Below are 21866 nucleotides of genomic sequence, written 5' to 3' on the forward strand. Positions count from 1 at the left end.
GCAAGAGCAGCAGTTCGTCTTTGCTGTGTCACTGTTTTGTCATGTTTCTGTGCTGCTGTGCATGCAAAAGTACTTAGTATGAGAATTATTTCATGCAAAACTTTTTTTTTTTTGCGTTTTATTTAGCCGCGCATAAATGTATGCCTATCTCTCATTCTGTGTTGTTCAAAAAGCTTGGTCCACAAACAAAAGCGAAACCTATGCTTATTGGTTGTGATATAGCGAGTTTGAACCAATCTGGGCATGGAGGAGGGACAATGCATCAATGTATCATGTCTGATTTGTCCGGAGACACAGTGACGAGCGTTTCTTTGTCAAATCAGCGTTGTCAAATGTTGATGACGTAACCGCACTGATTCCGGAGCCTCTGAAAGTCCGCGAATGTTATGTGATACAGCACTGGAAAGCTGAGACTCTCTTCTTTATGCCAATCTTTGAATTGTATGAATCGGATCAGCGGATCAAAAGTTATTAAACATTTAAGAGTAATACTTATTTTTAGCCGCGGGCGGCTGTCTCGGTCTTTAAGGGTTAAAACCGTTGATATGCAATTGTTCATGGTATGATAATCGTGCACGTTCAAATCGTGGTAAACCGTCATACCGGTATATTGTTACAACCCTAGTTTGTAAGCAAACCAAATAACCCGTCCTGTAAGTCGATAATGAATTCTGCCATGATTAGAAACTGAATTTACCCTTGAAGATAACATAGACTCATAGGTAAGCAAGCAAAAAAGAGGTGAAGTCTTATAATTTGCAGCTCCTATAGCAATCGTGTGCTGTTGTGGGAGTCTGCAGTCGGTCAGACACACACATACACACACAGACAGACAGGAGGATGGAGAGTATTAAAGCTCTCCAGTGAGAAGACTTTGAACTTCAGACCCATCTGCGGGGCGCTGGGCCTGATTAACAGCAGCTGCACAAGCGATCGGGGAGCTGTTTATAGAGGCTGGAGAACCGCAGTGAGAGCACCGACACGTGTGCGTATATGAACGACAGCATATGTGTGAGAACGAGAGACGGTAGATGTGCTCACAGCTGCTTATTTATTGCGTTTCTCACTATAAAAGCTGTAATAGACAATTTAATTATCATTTTAAACCATCAGATGTGTATTTCGATAACTGAAAGGGATTGTATCGGAAAAAAATGGAAAATGGAAATGGAAAGTTCTGTCATCATTACTGCCATTCACTGGGCATTCCATACATTAGTTTTTTTTTTTTTAGTGCGTAACACAAATAATAGTGTGAGTAAAATTAGTGAATGGTGACAGAAGTTATCCTTACCGTACGTTCACACCGAAAGCGGCGAGAGCGTCCAAGGTCGCTCTGGCCGCCTTGGCTACAACGCTGTCTGCCTTCAACTTCGGCAGCGAGAGCGTCAAAACTCGATACATTGATCTCGTATTTAAAGGAGCCGTTGCAGCATATCAGTTACATTCCTGCATAAAACATGTTTCTAGCGTGAAAATGTTGCGCACTTCTTATCAAATTCATATAACAATGGAAGATCAAGTTGCGTGTATTGTGGCTTTGCTCTTTTTATCCAATATATGTCCATATGTCTGAAATATCCTGAAGCAGCTATACTGTTTTGTATTGTCACGTCGTGTGAGATTCCCGCTTTTTTTACAATGAATTTATATAACATTTTGAACATCAGTAACTCGCCAGTAAGTTATTTAATGCATGTTCCTGTAAGAAAACATTGTAAATAATTGGAAATCCGGCGACCGCAATCATCAAACCCTTGGGAACAACTGTGGTCGGAACCAAAGTTCACAGGTCTGTGTTCTCTGAACTCCTATCAAGCGGTGGACGTCTTCATGCTGATTGCTTGCCGCCGAACCACGTCATAGCTCATTACCATAAAGTTGACTTAATTTCAACTCTCCTAAACGCCCACGCTGGAGAAGACGCACCGCACTGCTTTTCGCCGCTGGCTCTTATTGGAAATGAATGACTTCCGGCTACTTTGACACTCTCGCCGCTTTCGGTGTGAACGTGCGGTTATAGACATGCAGTTTCTTTAATTACAATTGCAAATGAAATTAATTTATAACTATCCCAGTAGTTCTTAAATTGGGCTTAGGCATAGTGTACTGGTAGCCTAAATAAACTTCTTCAAAATTGATATTTGACATATTTTATGCCTCATTTGTAGTAAATTTACAGTTCCGTAGAGTACAATACTCTACAATCATCATGATCAGGCTTCCATTTCCACATCCAATAGTAGCCTTACTTGGTAGGCATGGTGTATGACAGAAAGTGTATGGCAGAAAGTTGGTAAACAACAATGGAGGACATACAGTACAGTACATCAGCTTTTATTCTTGCTTCTTGGCATGTTTTTTACAAGAACAGGACAAACTTAATTTTAGCATTGTTCACTGTTGCAGATTAGGGCTCCACAATATATCAATTGAGCATCGATATCGAAGACATGCAATGTTGAGTTAGGATTATAGATGACCAGAAACTACAGGTCAAACCACACAGCATTTGTGGAGACACTGCAGAATTGAACCGTAATAAAGTGAAAAGTTATCATCTGCATTTGTTTTTAGGGATTATTATTTGTTTTCATTTGAAGGGAGTTTAAAGCATTTTAGTAGTGCATAAAGAAGTTCCATAAAGATTAATTTTATTAAATTATGTATGTGGTAAAAACTATAAACTGCTATTTTACACTTAATTATTCAATTTCTGTACCTGAATATTGTTGGTCACCAGAAAACCATAAAGCCAGGTTATTTCACTTTAAAATGTGCACAGTTATGTCTATTTATTACTTTAGTTTATGTATACAATACATCACATAATAATATATTTATATTTCATTCCCCTACAAAATCATTCCAAGTAATGACTTTCCAAATAGAAGTATTTAAGTCATCTGGTGAAATTATATCGCAATATATAGAGAAAAAAAATATATAGCAATGTACAATTTTTCCAATATTATGCAGCACACCATCATTGTATTATTATGTTGTTGTGTTTCTGCTGTGTATTGTTGTCATTTTCTTAAGTTGTTGCACACTCACTTGGTACCATTTAGTTTTGCTATAGACACTCTTAGGTAAAGATAACAAAACTGTACGGTTTGCTATTTTGGTAACGTTGACAGTGAAAATGGAAATAAGTGCATACTGTACTGTACTCAATCATACCTCCAAACTGGACCAGTTTGTTATGGTTATTGTCATGTAATAACAGACTACTTGATGGCACAACTCAAGAATCATAATGCACTCACAGGGAGCCACAGAAAAAATAAAGTGAAAGAGGCATGGATGTCCACTACCTTGAGAAAGGAATGGCAATGCCAGGTAGATGTAAAGCAGACAATGAATTTACCTAAAATTAAAATCAAAACTATAATCTGTTATGCTCTTTTGAATTCGTAGAAAAATCCAAACAGTATACTGATACCTTCTTCTATTTTGATGTAGCATACCCCAGAAAAGATGTAGCTTACTTTGACAGAAATAACAAACTCATGCATACAGAATACAACATCAGTTGTATATTAAGAGCCCTGTCTTGTCCTAGAATGACAAGTAACCACAGAGTGTTGTGTGCTTCAAAATTCTGCCTTCTGGCAATATGAAGCTGAAAAAGTGACATACCATGTAGTTAAGTAGTACTGTCTTCATTACAGTATTATTTAAAAGTCGTATAAAATTTTGCTGTCAAGCTCATATCTTATGTAGGTGTACATATATTCCTCTAAGTATTCTAAAAAGATCAATTAACAAGCATAAATGTTTCTTGAGCAACCAACCAGCAGGATTTGCCATCACCGGATTAAGTTACATGTCGCCCATTCTGTGGAGGAACATAGTTTAGAGTGGGGCTCAAAAATGCTTTTCTCTACAAAAGGGAGGCCTACACTGCAACAAATGCTTTTCTTGCTCAGACTTTTTGTCTCGTTTCTAGTCTAAATATCTAAAATGTCTTATATCAAGAAGCATTTTCTAGACAAGCAAAACACATTGTCTTGTTTTGAGAAATAATATGCCAATATTAAGTGAGTTTTTCCTTAAAACAAGCAAAATAATCTGCCATTGGGGTAAGCAAAATAATCTTGTTTTTTCTTTTGACGCAAGATTATTTTGCTTACCCCATTGGCAGATTATTTTGCTTGTTTTAAAAAAAAACTCACTTATTATTGGCAAATTATTTCTCAAAACAGGACAATATGTTTTGCTTGTCTAGGAAATTCTTCTTGATTTAGGAATTTTTAGATATTTGTACTAGAAACAAGACAAAAAAATCTAAGCAAGAAAAGCATTTTTTGCAGTGTAGCAGAAAAAAGTTTGAGTACCACAGTCTACCCTACGTTGGATGAATTGCCTCTTTGAGATCATCTTCAACACTCTCCAAATTAGCATCCATCTCCAGTGCTTCCACTGCATCACCTTCCTGCTGTGTATGTATGTTCTTGGGTAGTCTAAGCAAGCAGGTCCAAAGTGAGCCACTTTTTGGAAAACCTGTCATCTGTCTGCGAGGTTTCCACTTGTCACCACAAATGACATATTCCAGGGTCAAATTGCGGTTGACGGTGAATGCAGAGCTCCCTCTCACCATAGCCGTGAAGAGAGCGCCTCTACTATTGACGTAGTGTCCGGGCATGGCCGTCCACTGACCTGTAGTGATGTTGTAGCAGTCCATGAGACAGCGCAGGAAGTCATCACAAGGGCCGTTCCTCATGACATACAAGTTGTCGCCATGAGCCACCATGCAGTGTCCGTAACTCTGAGGCTTGACCATAGTGGTAATCAGTGTCCAATCATCATTTTTTGGTGCATATTCATAGACATCTGTAGTATCCGGAGGCTTCCAGAAACACACAAATATCCTACGCCTCGCAACAGCACTAGCCGCCGCAGCCACCGAACGAGGCGCATGCTTGCAAAACCTCCATGCGCCTGTGGAAACATCACACACTTCTACCGAGGACATGATTCTTTTGTCAAATTCTCCTCCAATGGCATACAAGTGTCCATCGTGACCCACCAGGGTAAAGTCATACCTGGACTGCTGAGGACCATCAAACACACTCCAAGTGTTAGTTTCTGTGTTGTAACAGAAGCTCAAGTCCACTGTCTCCTTGCTAACTCCCCGCACTCCTCCAATGATATACAACCGATTGTCCACGACGGCTACCCCGGCCATAGAGGTGCTTGCTTCTGTTGGTAGATCAGTCAGGTATTTCCAAACACCTGGTTTCTCATCGAGATAAAACACAGTCCTGTAGCAGTCCTGCAGGATCTTCATGGATGGGGAATGAGTGCCTAGGGCGACAAACGATGCTGGTGTAAGGGACTCCACATAGCTGATCAGCTCTTCTGGGAGTGTCTCGATAGCATCCTGCAGGTCGGTATAAGCATCACAAATATACACCGCAGCACTGTGAAACAACCTCCACAAGCCGTACACCGCTGATGTGTGGTATAAAAGAATGCAGTTGTCGGTATCAAGAATGTCTATCAAGTGCTGGACTAGAACGTCCACTTGAAGGAAGGCCGCACATTCGGCAGCCTCCAAAATTTCATCGGGGTCTCGAATAACTGGGCTCTCACCTCGAGAAACCGCCATGGCTATGAGGAAACCCCTCGCTTTCAGACCTCCCTGCAGGTGGAACTCATTCAACTGGCTGTCCTTCATCCCAGATCGGAAGAGGGCACGAAAGTACTCGCAGCTCTGTCCCAGGATGGCCCGATCTACGTTAAAAACACTCTCTTCTACTCGTACTCTTAATACTCCAGTGGATTCTTCATCTTGTTCTTCCTCATTTCTGAGCCTGCTCGGACCCAAACTGCAGGGAGGCCCCATGACACCTCTGTCCTGCTTGTTCATACCATAAAGTGTTCCGGGTTGAGCTTGACTTGTAAACACAAGGCTGCATGCTGTGCAGTTTCACAGCTACTTGCTGCACTGAAAATAGCAACACACTAAAATAGCATAGAGGCCAGGGACTTCAGAATAGTAGGGTGGAAATTATCAGCACTAGTCCTGCAAGCAATTATATTCTAATATAATTTATTTGTATTATATAATTATGCAGTAATCTCTCCCATAGTGTATTTAAACTGATACATTTTCCCTTTACTGATTGTCTGTAACTGACTCAGAAGACAGAAACCCATAAATGAAGTAGACGATAGCAGTCCCCAGACAGCCAGTCCTGTTTCTAATAAGACTAAAAAGATTATTTCCCTTCAGTACCCTGTCTACCTCAGGAGTGTTTAGGCCTTGGTGAGTTTTTTTCTCCCTTCTCTAGATTTTTGGCATGGGGACGAGGGATTTTCCATGTTCTGGGTGTTCTTTTGGTCTCCTGCCCACTTGCATATTTTCACTTTGTGGTTCTTTATTATTATTTATGCCTTCTACTTGAACGGTTTCCTACTCAGACTACATTTGCTTTTCTTTTTAAGGAGAAGATGGTGTGATTTGTGGATTTAAATATGAAAGCAAGCCCAGGGTGGAGTTCAGTCTCAGCACACAGTATCTGGGATGTGAACATGGTCCTGATCCTGGGAAGTGGCTGAAGAAGAAGATTGTTTGGCACTACCCTGAAATGCCTTCACTTTCATTTTAATCATTATCAGATGCCTGAAAACTCAACACACTAGTTTCTGTATTTCTGATGAGTGTCTGAAAAGCAAGGGTGGGACTAAGCAAGAAGAGTGGGAGTTGTGAGTTAGGGTCAATGTGAGAAAAACAATGCCTTCTAATCTTCTTATTTTCCCAATCAAATCAATGTTTTGTTGCTCCATTCTCAGTGATCATATATTTTTTGAGTGTGTCTATTACTTTTGATCTGTGTCACTTATTGCAGAGCAGCCTCTAGCAAGCTTTTACATTCGACTTCCTGACATCCAGTTGTATATATACACATCACTTAGCCTTCCTTGTTGCCTCACTTCTGCTTTCGAGAGGCATAAGCATGTCATGTCAAGCAGGAGGTTTCAATCAAACCACTTAATATAATTTAAGTAAGAGGAGATTTTCCCAGCCGCATGTCTGTATCCTCTCGTCATCATTCAACTTTATGGTTCACAAGCTACCGCTAGCCATAATCAGCCCTGTGTGTGTGTATGTGTTTCAGTGTGAAAAGAGGATCAGTGCTCTGTTTGCCCAGGGGCTGTCACTGCATTGAGGGTATCAGTGGGGAATTTAGTAATGTTATGAAGCGGCTGATTTGGGAAACCTCATAGCGAGCTCCACACCCTTTTAAAACCATTACTCCTGCAGGCAAACACGTGTGGAATTCCTTTTCTAGCTGAGCAGGGCTGAGGTCAGCGAGAGATCGGTTTCGAGGAAGAATCCCCCTTCGGTCAGAAAGAAATGTCCACATGAAAGACAGGTGCAGAAACAAGCAGGCAGGCTAATCTCTGGAGAATCTTTACATGGGAGAGTATTGGAGATGCTTGGATGAAGTACTATTAAATGTGCTGACTATAACTGACTACTATAGATTTGAATGCTGGATCCAAGGTGGTTTATGATGAATTGCTGAAAATCAACAAAACTTAGAGAGGGATCTCTGGTGACTTTAAAACTGGCAAACAAGGAACGTTGTTTTAGAATAATGCTTGTTTAACACTGTGTTACTTTATATGATATTTAAATCTTGTTTCCCTAATAGACTTTTTTGTTCCTGATCTTATTGTGTAAAAATTATGCAATTTTTTATACTTATCTACTAGGGGTGTAAGGATACACTCAAGTTACAGTTCGATATGTATCTTGATACTGAATTCGTGATATAATATTACGTCAATATTGTATGCTGTAAAATGTTTTATATTAGTAGTAATATTGTATATACAAATATTATTATATATGGGCCTACTGTTGATTAAAATCATATGTTTTGTATAAACTTTGGGTGTAAGTCTTGACTAGACTTGAAATTTGTTCCTGGTCCTCAATGCCAAGGACAATGATGATACTAGAATACAACTATTCATAATTCTGTAGATGATTTATTAATTATGTTAGGCACATATGCTTTTGACCCTACCATTTAAATGTTGCAGCAGAAATTGAGACTCATCAGACCAGGCAACGTTTTTCCAGTCTTCTGTTGGCCAATTTTGGGGAGCCTGTACGAATTGTAGTCTTAGTTTCCTGTTCTTAGCTGACAGGAGTGGCACCCGGCGTGGTCTTCTGTTGCTGTAGCCCATCCGCCTCTTCTGTATACCTCGGTTGTAATGAGTGGTTATTTGAAATACTGTTGCCTTTCTATCAGCTCGAACCAGTCTGTCCATTTTTCTCTGTCCTCTGAAATCAACAAGGCATTTGCAACTACAGAACTGCTCTGTAAACCCTAGAGATGGTTGTGCCTGAAAATCCCAGTAGATCTCCAGTTTCTGAAATACTCAGACCAGTCCATCTGGCACCAACAACCATGCCACATTCAAAGTCACTTAAATCACCTTTCTTTCTCATTCTGATGATTGGTTTAAACTGAAGCAGATCGTCTTGACCCCGTCTACATGCCTAAATGCACTGAGTTGCTGCCATGTGATTGGCTGATTAGAAATTTGCATTAACGAGCAGCTGGACAGGTGTACCTAATAAAGTGCCCAGTGAGTGTATGCACATCATTTTCACTAGTAAAATCGGACATTTATCATTATCAGATTCCCTCTTGCATTATATTCATTGAATAAGTCAGAGTGAATATATTAATATAAACATGGATATATTAATAAAAACTATTAATATATAAATGTATTTTAATTAATATATTGATATATTCAAACATTCATGTTTTTTATCCAGTGTGTTTTCAATGTTTATTTGTTTATCTATTATGTGAAAAAAATGTTAATATAGTTCTCTTTTTTTTCAATCTTTTAATTTCAGTGCAACACGGGAAGGGAGCCCTTTCCTCTTCCTCCAGCTCCTGCTCCAGCCTCTATGGAAAATGAAAGTTACTATGAAGATCCTCAACCCTATGACCCTATAAGCATCAACGGTACGTCTCCAAATGGGTCCAGAAATTCCCAACAGTTTGCTCATTCCTTTAGAACTCATGTCTATTCTGGTTCAGAAATGATATTTACAAAGACTGAGTTGCAGATTAGTGAGTTCTCATCAGTCCTATCCTAAAATAGTGAACGTGTGGTCATTGAGTCCTTTCACTGTGACAGAGAGAAGCCTGCAGGCAGGGAGCTCGGAAGACAGTGCTGTTCTTTGTTCAAGTTAACCGGTCCTCTGGCTCTGGACATAGTGACGAACACTGACCGTGAGCCCAGGAAATGGGGCCAGCAGTGATTGGGGCATTTGGCTGGGGTTGCAGAGTTCAGCCCAGTGAGGGGACGATCATTTACAATATTCTGGGGCAGATGACATCTCTTCTTGGTCAGAGAAGACAGAGGCATTAGTCTGCAGCTGTGCAGTGTAATATCAACACATAAGGGATGTGCAGAGCCAACATTTCAAATGTTTTGCCACTTGTTTCGGCAGCTGATATCAAGCTATAACTCGTGGTTTAGGATAAGTAAAGTGAATTTCCAGTTGGTTGTTTTTACAGCAATAAAGCCCTTATACGACCATGTTTACATGGACACTAATAATCAGATTTTAATAAGATTAAGACAATCCTTTGATTAAGCGTCTACCATTTAAACAGCAATTTTTGTTTAATTTAATCTGGTTAAGGTCATAATCAAACTTAATAGTAATCAGATTATTACATGTGCAGTATGTCGATTTTAGTCACATTATTGAAGTGCAAACCATTACAGTTGTGTAAGATTTTTCGCCATACAAACTATGAAGAAACTGTGAAGAACCACAGACACCTGCATCGCGAAATGCATAGTTTTTTTGGTTTTTGAGATCATCACCACGCACTTCAGCTTCTCATCATATATTCTGATCAATTGTATGATCTCTAGTATCTGAAGTGTTCCGCCCGCCACAAAACATAAAAAAAAAAAAGTGTCTAATATCTATAAAATCTGTCACATATTTAAATGATACACAGCATTCATACCAAGGGTTCCCCTAAATGCATGTACTCTACATGAGAAAATATTAAATTATAGTCAACACTGTGTTGATCTGAACTTCTCTGCATACTGTATATAAGTTGAAACAATAAGAGGCAGAACCCCCAAAAGCCAGCATGCTAAAGCACTTGATGTGCATGTAAAATTTCTACTACTGTATTTAGAGCAAATTAAAAGAGGGAAAACAGACACAGTCACAAAAGTACAATTATGTAGAGGATAAATGATTCAAAGAGTGTAAATATGCTTTCCATTCAGGTGAATAATGTCTGGTTTTGAATTAATGTCACACAAACTGCATCAGCGCAAACCCAAACAGTCGGCTGGCCTAGCAGTGATATAAACAGATATAAATGCTATTGGCTATTTATAAAAATGTGAAGGACTAGTCAAATTTCCTGCCCTGTCTTTTAGTTTCAGTTGAAATTGTTATACATCATACAAAGCTGCCTTTGTTGACCTTTAGTGGACTTTTAAATCATTCTTCCTGTTTTTTTTTCATGTGGCACATAAGCCACACAGTTTCACAGTCTGCAGCTTCTTACCTGAATTTTTTTTTCTCTTCCCTTATTTCCCTTATTGCATTTCCCCTTTTTATTGTGCTCCTGTGTTTCTGTAGATTTTGGTTGCTTTGCCGTCATTACAGGGCTCAGGAAGCGCGTAGAAGCTTCAAACGGTGTGGTCTATGCTGTGATCACTCGGGGTATCTATCTTTGTTTCTCTCAGTGTGCGTCAGGAGAGAAAAACAAACAAACAGCACTAACTTTACTGGCTGCGGTGAAGTGCACAGCTCTGGGAAAACCTCACTGTTTAATGCATCCAAGCTTGAGGCCGCTGACTTTGCATGTGCTCGCTGGCTTCAGAGCATGATGTTCTTGCACTTTTCTTAGCCTTAGTCTCTCTCTTTCTCTCTTTCTGTATTTATTTTCATATTAATTTGTACACTACCTGACAAAAGTCTTCTTATCGATCCCAGTTGTAAGAACAACAAATAATAACTTGACTTCAAGTTGATTATGCGAAAAAGTGGCACTTTCTGATGAATCATCTGTTGAAATGCATCCCAATCATCACAAATACTGCAGAACACCTATTGGAACCGACATGGACTCAAGATTCTCACAATAATCATTCAAGTTTGGTCAAGGAAAAATGATGGTTTAGGGTTACATTCAGTATGGGGGTGTGCGAGAGATCTGCAGAGTGGATGGCAACATCAACAGCCTGAGGTATCAAGACATTTGTGTTGCCCATTACATTACAAAACACAGGGCAAATTCTTCAGCAGGATAGCGCTCCTTCTCATACTGCAGCCTCCACATCAAAGTTCCTGAAAGCAAAGAAGGTCAAGATGCTCCAGGATTGGCCAGCCCAGTCACAAGACATAAACATTATTGAGCATGTCTGGGGTAAGATGGAGGAGGCGGCACTGGAGATAAATCCAAAGAATATTGGTCAACTCTGGGAGTCCTGCAAGAATGCTTCCTTTGACTTTCCAGATGACTTTATTAATTATTAAGTAAAAGTAAATTAAATAAAGTTGTTTGAGTATTTGCCGAGATGTATGGATGCATTCGTCCAAGCTCATGGGAGTCATACACTATATTATTTCTTTTTCCACTGCACCATGACCTTATATTGTACACTGTACATTATTTCTGTTAAGTGACAAGACTTGTGTCTAAGTAAAGACAGACCTTACTGTCCTAATCAAATAATTAAAATAAAGGCAAAATCATATCTTATTATGATTATGAAAGGTATTATTATGGTATAAATAAACCTAATCTAGAGGCCTTTGCCTTTCATATAAGCCACTTCTGATACCAAATGATCAACTCGAAGTCAAGTTACTATTTGTTGTTCTTAAAACTTGGATAGATGACAAGACTTTTGTCAGGTAGTGGATAGGTTTTTTATGCCAAGTCAGTTGGCGTTCCTTTGTGGAGTTTGCATGTTCTCCCCACGTTCGCGAGGGTTTCCTCCGGGTACTCCGGTTTCCCTCACAGTCCAAAGACATGTGGTGCAAGTGAATTGGGTAGGCTAAATTGTCCGTAGTGTATAAGTGTGAATAAGTGTGTATGGATGTTTCCCAGAGATGGGTTGCAGCTGGAAGGGCATCCACTGGGTAAAACATGTGCTGGATAAGTTGGAGGCTCATTCCGCTGTGGCGACCCCGGATTAATAAAGGGACTAAGCCGAAAATGAAAATAAATGAATGAATGAAAGTTTTTCCCCCACTGTTTTAATAGCTATTAATATTATTATCATAATAACTACTATTAAAACTAATAAACTGTAACATTGTTATTTAGAATAGTATGATTATAATGTATTGATATTTTTTCATTCTTTCACTCAGCCTCTTCTATCATCCATCTCCTTCCTCTGTTTTTCTTACTCCCACTCACACTATAAAGTCTAAATGCCTCAATCTAGACTAAACTTTGTTTTAATAGCTCATACAATCCGATTAAAAAGATAGTTAACCCCCAAAAACATCTGTATTTACTAACAATAACTGAAATTATGCAGGACTGGAACAACAGAATGTTCATTTTGAATCAGCTATGCCAATATCTATTCCAACTAGCCACAAAACCTAGAATTAAACACAATTTGCAGGGAGGCTTTGACTTTCTTTTGTCCCAGTGCTCTAGTATTGAACAGCTCACCTTCTGTCCTCGGCGACTCACATTTTCGTCACGTTTGGCTTTTCCAGAAGACACAGAGCAGTTGAGCAGCTCATATGAGTCCTATGATGAGGAGGAGGTGACGAAGGGTAAGTCCACAGCGCAGCACCAGTGGCCTTCGCCTGAAGCCTCCATCGAGCTGATGAAGGACGCGCGGATCTGTGCTTTCCTCTGGAGGAAGAAGTGGCTCGGCCAGTGGGCCAAACAGCTGTGTGTTGTCCGGGAACACAGGCTCCTGGTGGGTGACATCATCACTTATTTCAGTGACATAATGGCTTGTCAGCGACACCCACATTTCAAACCCACAGCTGATCTATGATATGAGTGTTTATACAAATTCCAGTGTTTGCAATCACATGTTAACATCTGGTAATGTTCACTTTCATATACATGGAGACAGGCCATTTAAAGTCGATATTAAATGAAAACTGACTGTGTTTGTATTTCTAGTTTACCCATGTATGACTGACTGTTTCACATTATTGTGAAGAAATCAAATGTTAGTCTTTTTGTGACATTTATTTTGTGATATTTACATATTTATACATGTACATTTTTATTCATAATTTATTATTTGCTTTTTATTTTTGTATTTTTAAACTACAATTGTATTATTTGTGTGTAAAACTGTGCTATTATATATATATATATATTTTTTTTTTTTTTTTTTTTTACTTCTAATTATAACAAATTATTATATATAATAGTATGTTCACATTTTTTTACTGAAATGTAAAAATTTTTGTCAATCACAGGCATTCAAACGAACAAAAAATAATCACAATTGTTCTCTATGCTACTGTATTTAGTGCTACAAAAGCTCAAAGGATCAGACTCCACTGCTGGATATCAGTCTGCTGGGCTGCAGTGTGGTGTACAAAGAGAAACAAACAAAGAGAAAAGAGCACAAGTTGAAAATAAGTCCACTGGGAGCTGAAGCCATCGTCCTGGGACTGCAGAGCAAGGAGCAGGCTGAACAATGGCTCAAGGTGGAGGAAAATGGAGCTTGGCCCATACGATTAATTAATTAAACCAGTGTTTTGGGTTGTGCTGTCAAGGTTTAAAGCTTTCTTTTTCTTCATCAGGTTATTCAGGAAATTAGTCCGAAAAACACAACGGGATCAGATGTAACTGACTCTCCAACACTCATCTGTACTAAGGTATAACAGGTTGGAGTTTATTCTCTGAATCATTTGTGTATTAAACACTGAGATTTCAGGGTATTTGGCAAGTTAAGCTGTACAAATCATGTCTTTTCTGTCAGGGTGAGCAGAGCGAGCGTTACTCCGTGGCATCTGAGAGTGGCAGCAGCACAGACAGTCATGCAGAGAACATGGAGAACAAAGACGGTGAGGATGGACATCTTTTAAAAGGGATACTTCAGCCAAAAATGTGAAGTTAATCTTAATCTTATAAAATGTACACCTTCAGTAGAGCATTAAAGAACATTTCACCTTTTTGGAAATAAGTTCATTTTACATGTCAGCTAGAGTTAAACAGTTGAGTTTTGCCATGTTTTAATCTATTCAGCCGGTCACCAGGTCTGGAGGGAGGATTTTTAACTTAGCTTAGCATAAATCATTACAATTAATTAGACCAGTAGCATTTCGCTAAAAATTAAAAAATATTTATGTAGTTTTGATAATTCAGCTTTTTTAAGTTGGTGTAAATACAAAAGAGTTTATTATAGAAAATTATCAAAACTAATTTTTATTTTTTGAATGTGATGCTAATAGTCTAATCCAGTGCTTCCCATCCTTTTTTTGCCTAAGAATATTGTAAGGCCCCCTCAACATTTAATGATATTATCATTCATATAAGTTGCACTATATTAGATGCTAATTTTTTTTTAAGTTTCTTGTCAGTAGCTGTGACGTCCCTCATCTCATTTTGGGTGTGTGTCAACTCTTTTGCCTTGCGCTCAAAAACTGCTCTGGGCTTGTCGCGGCATTGGGGATGAGTCGCCTGCAAATGTCTTATTAACTTAGATGGCCTTATGCATTCGTTAACAAGAACTTTGGTGCAGATAATACACTGTGGCTGGGTCAGGGACTCATTGCTTTGAGAAAATGGAATAAAACCATAGCTCAGTTAAGTATCTTGATATTTTCTGCATTTTGTGTTTTCAGTATTGCTAATGCTGAACTCGAAAAGTTTGAAGCTTTCTCACCTTGGTCCAGGATGCTTGGGGTCATTAATATTAGCTGCTGAAGGCGAATCAGTGAGACTCGATCTTTTTTTGAGGAGGATGAATTACAAATTTGTTCATTTTTTGGTCCTCCAGGGGATAAAATGAACTAAGGCAACATGATTGTTCTCCCAATCGTCTACTGCTAAAAAATGTTTTTTTTTAAATATGATGCGACCCCCCAAAGAGCTCCCTGAGGCTACCTTGTGGGCCTGGACCCCCCTGTGGGAACCGCTGTTCTTATCCATGGGTGCCCAAAAAGTTTAGTTTTAAAAGTTTATCTTTCTAGAAATATTCTTGCATGCGTTTTGAGTCAAATTGGAGCTAAAATCTGCAGGTCACCAGCCCTCCAGGACTGTGTTTGGGCACCCCAATTCAATAATTTGTATTAGGCTAAGAAGAAAGTGCTCCCACCACACCCAGAGATCGGCTAAATGGATTAAAAGTAGTGAAACTCAACTGTTTAACTCTAGGGGACTTGTAAAATTAACTATTTACAAAAAAGGGGAGTGTTCCTTTGACTGCGATTTTAAGCTTACTAGGATTCATAAAATTTCATCGGCTAATCTGACAGTCAAAAACAACATATAATGGCAAAACTAAATAAATACATGAAGCTCATGACAATAGTATGAGGTCTTGTGATGTGAAATGATGAATCTGTGCAAAAAAATTACTCCAAACCTGGTACTCCACAAAATCCTTATTCTTGAAAATTGACTTTTAACAGTTTGATATATGTCATTATGTGACCAGAAGTTTGGACTATGATAAAGTAGACATCTGTATGTAATTTGTTTATCTTTTCTTAATTTAGTCAAGAAGAAATATGGCAAATTCAGTAATCTGATGAACATTGGCAAAAAGAAGGTTTGCTCTTTGGAAAGTCCAGAGAAGAGTGTGGATACATCAGGTAAATAACCATCTAAATACTGTATGTAGACTTAGTGTGACCACCTGCTTAATGTTCTTTTGCGGGACCGCAGATGTGATTATTATTATTATTTTTTTATTTTTTTTTTTTTTATCCATGTACTGTACATCCTCAATCCATACCAGTCAATCCTCACGTTTTTTCCCCTAGATTCTCTTGTATTTTACCATTCTATCCCACTATCATTTTACCGTATTTCTCCCATATATTATATCTTTCTATGAAAAGTGAAAGTAACATCAAAGAGCCAATCTCAAATGTGATATAATTAAAAAAGCTGTTAACGAGAATTAGACCTGTACTTTCGCTCTATTTTGACTTTAAAGCACTTTAAAATTAATATTTTAATTTTAAAGGAAGGGCGTCAACCATCACCCTTCCTATGCAATCTTTGAATCAGTCCAGTCATTGATCGGTGCTGACTGAGGGACGCGCTCCATAGTAATAAAGACACTGTTCCCAGATCAGCTTCTGTAACTTTACACACGAGAGGAGCAAAAGTGGACACTTTTGGATTTGGGTGTGTTTGTAAACAGACAAATACACTTATTAATATGTAAACATGTCCGTCCTGGCGTGTTTAAGACAAATAGTTTTGTCTTAAATGAGCACAAACAGTTGCGAAATCATGGATTTCAAATTGTGGATTTTTAAAGTCACACCTCTGTTATCAAACAAAACAGTGGATCAAAATGAAAGACTCGCTGCTCTTAACTAAATAATTATAGTAACTTTAAACAATATTTAAATACAGTAAATAAAGGTGAACAAGATTTTATGACTTGATTTAATTTCTGTATAGGCAATTGATTTTAATAGGCTAAAGCTTTTTTTTTCAGTATGTTCTAATGTTTGTTATGTATTCTATCATTTGAAGCTAATTTTCTCCCCATATGTAACAGTTTCAACTAGGTTTATATACATTTAAACAGCTCTAAATAAACAGATAAAGGAGTTTGGGGTCATTTTGGTAAATTCTTTGGGGTTCTAGGTTTGAGATTTTTTTTAGAGTGGGGGTGTGGGGGAGCAGTTATCCCAGATTTTTACATCACAACGTTGACAGGTATGCCTCAATCAATCATTGATGGGGGGAAAAGCATCTCAATTAATATGATGCTTATTATATTATTATTATAGATTATTTTATATTTTTTACACTTTAACAAGAACATGACAACTTTGTGAAAGTATAGCTGTGTGAAAGATTATTTAAAAAACTGTAACACTTTTTAGATTTTGGTATTTTAATGCCGGGAAGAAAAATTCTGCAGACAAAATTGAAATGCAGGATGTTTCTCAGTCCTTGCAGGAAGTGACAAATCTCTCAAAAGAGGTGGTCAACCTATGATCTGTTTTCATAATGCATCATCAGTCGGCTATGATGAAGCGCAAAATGTCAACAATCCTACTAAACTGAACAAAAGTAGCCTATTTTGTTGATTACTGTCATTGAAATGATCAATAATTTTCATGTTTGGTCTTTACTAATCAGTTGGATTGGAGAAAAAACATTTAGAGTACTTTTGACCGACAAAAGTTGTAACAAATCAAGCAGAGTAGAACCTATTCAAGTCAGTTGGTCGAAGTATTTCACAGTTTTCTTCCTACCAAGTCATTGTCTATATAATTCAGTAGCCTACATGTGTTTTTCCGTGGTTCAGACAACATAAATAAGCAAAAGAATGAATTGTGCAGTAGATTACCGTGCAGCACAGTACTGATGTTTACATCAGAGTATCTCCATCATGGCTACACATACAGTAATTGACCAAACTGTGATGTGAAACATTATTTAATATGCCAGATTTGAAACTCATTCGCATTTTCCTCACCTTTTTCCTCTTGCAGGCTACCTTAACGTCCTGGTGAACACCCAGTGGAGAAGCCGATGGTGTTCGGTGAAGGACAGGCAGCTATGGATCTACAGTGACAAAAGCAAGGGCAAAGTGGCCCAGCAGCCACTGTCTCTAGAGGGGTGTATGGTCCTGCCAGACCCCAGTCCTGAACACCTCTACTCTTTCCGCATACAAATGGATGGAGAGGAGCTCGCAATCCTAGAAGTGAGTAGAGAGGTTTGAAGCACATCAGTGTGTTGTTTTGAGCTTTGTGAGATCATCAGACAGACCTGTACAGCAACCAACCACACCTCATGTTGCTTCTACTAAAGTGTCTGCAGATTGTGGATTTAAAAGAAGACTATTTGGCAATAATAGATGGGAAGACTACTACTGTATAAGTTTATAATAGCACAGCAGAATATTTACTGTTCTATAATATAGTAAATTTTAGAACAGAATAGGGGTGTACAATTAATCAAAATTCAGTTTGGATTTCGGTTTCCAACGATTAAGAAAAACATTAATTAGGATAAAATGATTATTGCATTATATCCTGTCTCTTTTCCACAAGTATGCATTTGTTCTAATGCAAAGCTAGATTTCACATGAAAATGAGTAGAAGCATGCAGTGTAATGTGACTGAGCATGTACAGTAATAAATTAATGTAAAGAGCTGAGGATGAATAAGCTGAACTATGCGGCTCTTAAAGTGACAGTAAACTATATTCCTGCTGCCGACTGTTTTTATCATTATTAATCAAAGACAACATTAACTAAAGACAAGGACAAAATCACTCAATGCTCTTGACTGGAGGACTTTTGCAGCTTTAATAAAAAAACTGATCAAGTTTTTTTTTTTTTTTTTTTTTTACAGTTAAGATGCTTAAAGCTCAGATTGTTTAAAATTTTTATTCTATGGTATACTTCCCTTTCCATAATTTTGAGAACTTTTTGATAGTTTGTTTTTTGTCCTATTTTGCTTCAGTATTAAGTATTGTAAAATTTAATAAATCGTTTTAAATAATTAAGCTTACAATAATGACCAAAATAATCGTAATTATGATTTATCCCACTATCGAACAGCCCTAGAACAGAATATATACTGTTCTATAATATAGTCTATAATTTTGACAAATAGTCATGCATTTCTCAATGGCACAACCTCTAGATTTATAGGAATTCTATCTATCCAACAATAAATATTATATTGTTTTTTTTAGTAACAGAAAATACTCAGTTTTGCATGTAAATATATAGCTTATGTGCTACCAAGCGTCTCAAAAAAAAACTAAATATCGTCAAAAATTGTGCAATGCACCTAATAGTTTTGGTAGATTCAGTCACTGGTGAGTGCTAGTATTTTCCTGTACCTTTTAAATGTCTTTTTTGTAACTGCTTTCCAGTTTTTTTAGTCAGCAAATGAACTGTTGGCAGTGTTTGATGTATAACAACATTACACAATAAGTCACATATGTGTTACAGTAAGAGCCAACGCGGACGCTGCAGTAAAATAGACTGATTGGTCATTCTTGAACTCTCACAATGAGCCGCTTTCTTTTTCGGTTTCACTATCTGATGCCTTCAGGTATTTTGGCATCAAGGCACCAGCCTGAATGAGATGAAATATGCGGAACAACCCTCACTACATTTAGTAGTGAGCTGTTAGCATTTATTTGCTACACAAACAATATACACATTCCTGTTCAAAGGCTTGTATGTTGTATGTACAGTATGTACAGTATAAACAGAAACATTGTGGGAAATGTAATAGTTTTAAATAACTGGTTTCTATTTTTATTAATTTATGAATAAAATATTTATTATTTAGTCCCTAATTGATGCCACAGTGGAATGAACCGCCAACTACTCTAACTCTAGCATTTGTTTTATTGGTTTATGCGGCGGATGCCCTTCCAGCAATGGTTTCTATTTTAACATTTTTAAATGCAATTTATCCCAAAGAGTCTTCAGTATGTCATGCTTTTTCATAAATCATAATATGCTGATTTTGTGATCAATAAACATTTCTTATTATTATCAAGGTTGGAAAAAAAGTTGTGCTGCTGTAACTTTTTGTGAGATGTTTATTTGTTTTTTTCTTTGATACACTAACATTTCAAAATGAATGCCATCTATTTGAACATTCATTCATTTTCCTTCGGCTTAGTCCCTTCATTTATCAGGGGTCCACACAGCGGAATGAACTGCCAATTTATCCAGCATATGTTTTACACAGCGGATGCCCTTACAGCCGCAACCCAGCACTGGGAAACACCTATACACTCTAGTAATAACACACAAACTATGGCCAATTTAGCTTATTCAATTCACAGCTGGGGCTTAAACCATAGACCTTCTTGCTGTGTGGTGACAGTGCTAACAACTGACCCACTTTATTTGAACTTGTAGAAGTAAAAAACAAAAGGAGTTAAAAAAAAAACTGTTAAAAACATAAGAGGTTTTTTTTAGTTACTTTAAATGCTGAATAATACTCTGTTTCTTTCAACAACAACAAACACAACAAGAAAATCATATTGACCACCAAAAGTTTGAGTGCTAGTGTATTTGTATTTCTTTGTGTATCTGTTTTGAATCACTGCTCAAACTTTCCCTGCCTTAATTCTGGAGTAGTTTATCATCCGTTTTCAGTAAGTCACTTCTCAGTAAACAAAAACAGAGGGGACAAAATAGGCACTTCTCAAAATTGCTTACATGGAATAGTACGGAATCAGTAGAAACCTCAACATGACTGCCATCTTCAGGCCAGAATGAAGCCAATAACAAACTAATGCCATATAGTTAAGTTAAGGTGTATGAATATCTCAAAGGGGTATTGATTAAATATCTTCCTTTTTCCTGTCAGGCTAAATCCTCAGCTGATATGGGCCACTGGCTCGGGCTTATACTGTCACAGACTGGGACCAAAACAGATCCAGAAGATCTCAGCTATGACTATGTGAACTCTGAGAGGATATCCAGTATTGTTAATGCTGCCAAGACATCCATGTAGTAAGTCACTTAATGTTAATCTGTGTGCTTTGCAAAAATTAGTTTCAAGTACATTTTACTCTCTGTTTTACTCAAACAGTGTGTATCACTGATAAGAGAATTCTGAACAATGAAAGTAATGTCAGTTTTTTATTTTATTTTATGTGGAGTTAATCAGATAAACTCCAGATGGTATGAAACAGCGAGTTATTACAATTAACTGAAGCAACATAAAACTATAAAACGATAAAAAGTAAAAGAATTTACTGTCATGTTTATTTCTTCATGACAGGCCAAAACCAGCCAAGGTATCAGGACAAGAATACCCTATTTAAAAAATAACTATTTATACTATATTATTATAGAATTGATAGATATAGATTAAATATTGTGACTGTATAAAACACATTTTGTGAATATCGCACAGCGAAAATCAGTAGTTTTTTTTACAAACCATAACAATGTCCAACGACAATACTGTATATTTACAGTAGCATATGAAGTGTTCAGATCCAAAAACCTCTTAAGTGCCATATGGCATTTTTCTCAGCCTCTTATGGTTATGATAAATTATTTCATGTTCAAAGGGATGAAAATAACATATTCTTTGCCATAAAACTGAAATGACAAAATCAAGAAAGGAGACTTAGAAAAATGCTAATTTTACAAGAAAATTTCAGATGGCACTTGCATCTGAACTCTTCATATCATCTCTGGTGAAAAACTAAAATCATATGCTCCCTACACTATACACTACCGATCAAAAGATTGGGGTCATTTTTTTAATGTTTTTTTATTTAAAGAAAATTATTCTTTTAATTAAGGCTGCATTTATTAAATATAAAAAAGGGTAAATTGTTAAATACTTATGAAATATTTTTTTTTTTACTCATTGTACATAGTTTCAAATGAAATTATTACTCCAGTCATTATTGCTTTTATTACGATTACCATTAATAATAATAATAATAATAATAATAATAATAATAATAATAATAATAATATGAAAGTGATTTCTGAAGGATCATGTGACTGAAGACTGGAGTAATGAAGCTGAAGATACACCTTAAAAATCAATGGAATAAATTATTAAAATAAGTTATAAAAGACTTTTAAACACTTATTTTAAAGTGCAAAATCATTTTGCAATTTTACATTTTTTACTGTATTTTTTATAAAAT

At 37.2% G+C, this 21866-nt stretch overlaps 2 protein-coding genes and 2 long non-coding RNA genes across 25 annotated transcripts in view; 1 reads left to right on the top strand and 3 right to left on the bottom strand.

Annotated features, from left to right (window-relative positions):
• LOC147834503 (uncharacterized) overlaps positions 1-21866 on the bottom strand; it is a 755156-nt gene that overhangs the window by 639763 nt on the left and 93527 nt on the right. The window lies entirely within an intron of this gene.
• The window catches only part of LOC108191726 (uncharacterized), a 99880-nt gene that overhangs the window by 73475 nt on the left and 4539 nt on the right, over positions 1-21866 (bottom strand). For 9 of the 11 annotated variants that reach the window (XR_015504256.1, XR_015504260.1, XR_015504259.1 and 6 more), the window contains exons 3-4: positions 17692-17913; positions 12720-12972 (exon numbers count right to left, since the gene is read on the bottom strand). This is a non-coding gene — a long non-coding RNA (uncharacterized LOC108191726). The remainder of the gene's footprint in view (positions 1-12719; positions 12973-17691; positions 17914-21866) is intronic. The other 2 variants (XR_015504264.1, XR_015504263.1) reach the window with 1 other exon arrangement.
• Positions 1-21866, top strand: part of afap1l2 (actin filament associated protein 1 like 2) — a 74154-nt gene that overhangs the window by 44232 nt on the left and 8056 nt on the right. For 5 of the 9 annotated variants that reach the window (XM_087276497.1, XM_087276498.1, XM_087276499.1 and 2 more), the window contains exons 5-13: positions 8894-9005; positions 10664-10747; positions 12767-12975; positions 13547-13726; positions 13823-13897; positions 14002-14086; positions 15743-15838; positions 17708-17919; positions 20561-20706. In XM_087276497.1, coding sequence (XP_087132623.1) covers positions 8894-9005; positions 10664-10747; positions 12767-12975; positions 13547-13726; positions 13823-13897; positions 14002-14086; positions 15743-15838; positions 17708-17919; positions 20561-20706 — 1199 coding nt within the window. The remainder of the gene's footprint in view (positions 1-8893; positions 9006-10663; positions 10748-12766; positions 12976-13546; positions 13727-13822; positions 13898-14001; positions 14087-15742; positions 15839-17707; positions 17920-20560; positions 20707-21866) is intronic. The other 4 variants (XM_087276501.1, XM_087276502.1, XM_087276503.1 and 1 more) reach the window with 1 other exon arrangement.
• LOC101882758 (kelch repeat and BTB domain-containing protein 13) lies at positions 1233-5984 on the bottom strand. Of its 4 annotated transcripts, XM_087276520.1 has the most exons (3): positions 4137-5984; positions 3935-4074; positions 2318-3702 (listed from the first exon to the last, which is right to left on the bottom strand). In XM_087276520.1, exon 1 carries the CDS (start codon positions 5873-5875, stop codon positions 4352-4354), a length of 1524 nt encoding a protein of 507 aa, XP_087132646.1. In that variant the 5' UTR covers positions 5876-5984; the 3' UTR covers positions 2318-3702; positions 3935-4074; positions 4137-4351. The 4 variants fall into 4 exon arrangements, with proteins under 4 accessions (XP_087132645.1, XP_087132643.1, XP_087132644.1 ...); XM_087276519.1 differs by having other exon boundaries at positions 1233-3702; positions 3935-5984; XM_087276517.1 differs by having other exon boundaries at positions 2140-4074; positions 4179-5984.

Source organism: Danio rerio, chromosome 12 (assembly GCF_052040795.2).
Source record: "Danio rerio strain M-AB ecotype USA chromosome 12, GRCz13ab, whole genome shotgun sequence".
NCBI lineage: Eukaryota > Metazoa > Chordata > Actinopteri > Cypriniformes > Danionidae > Danio > Danio rerio.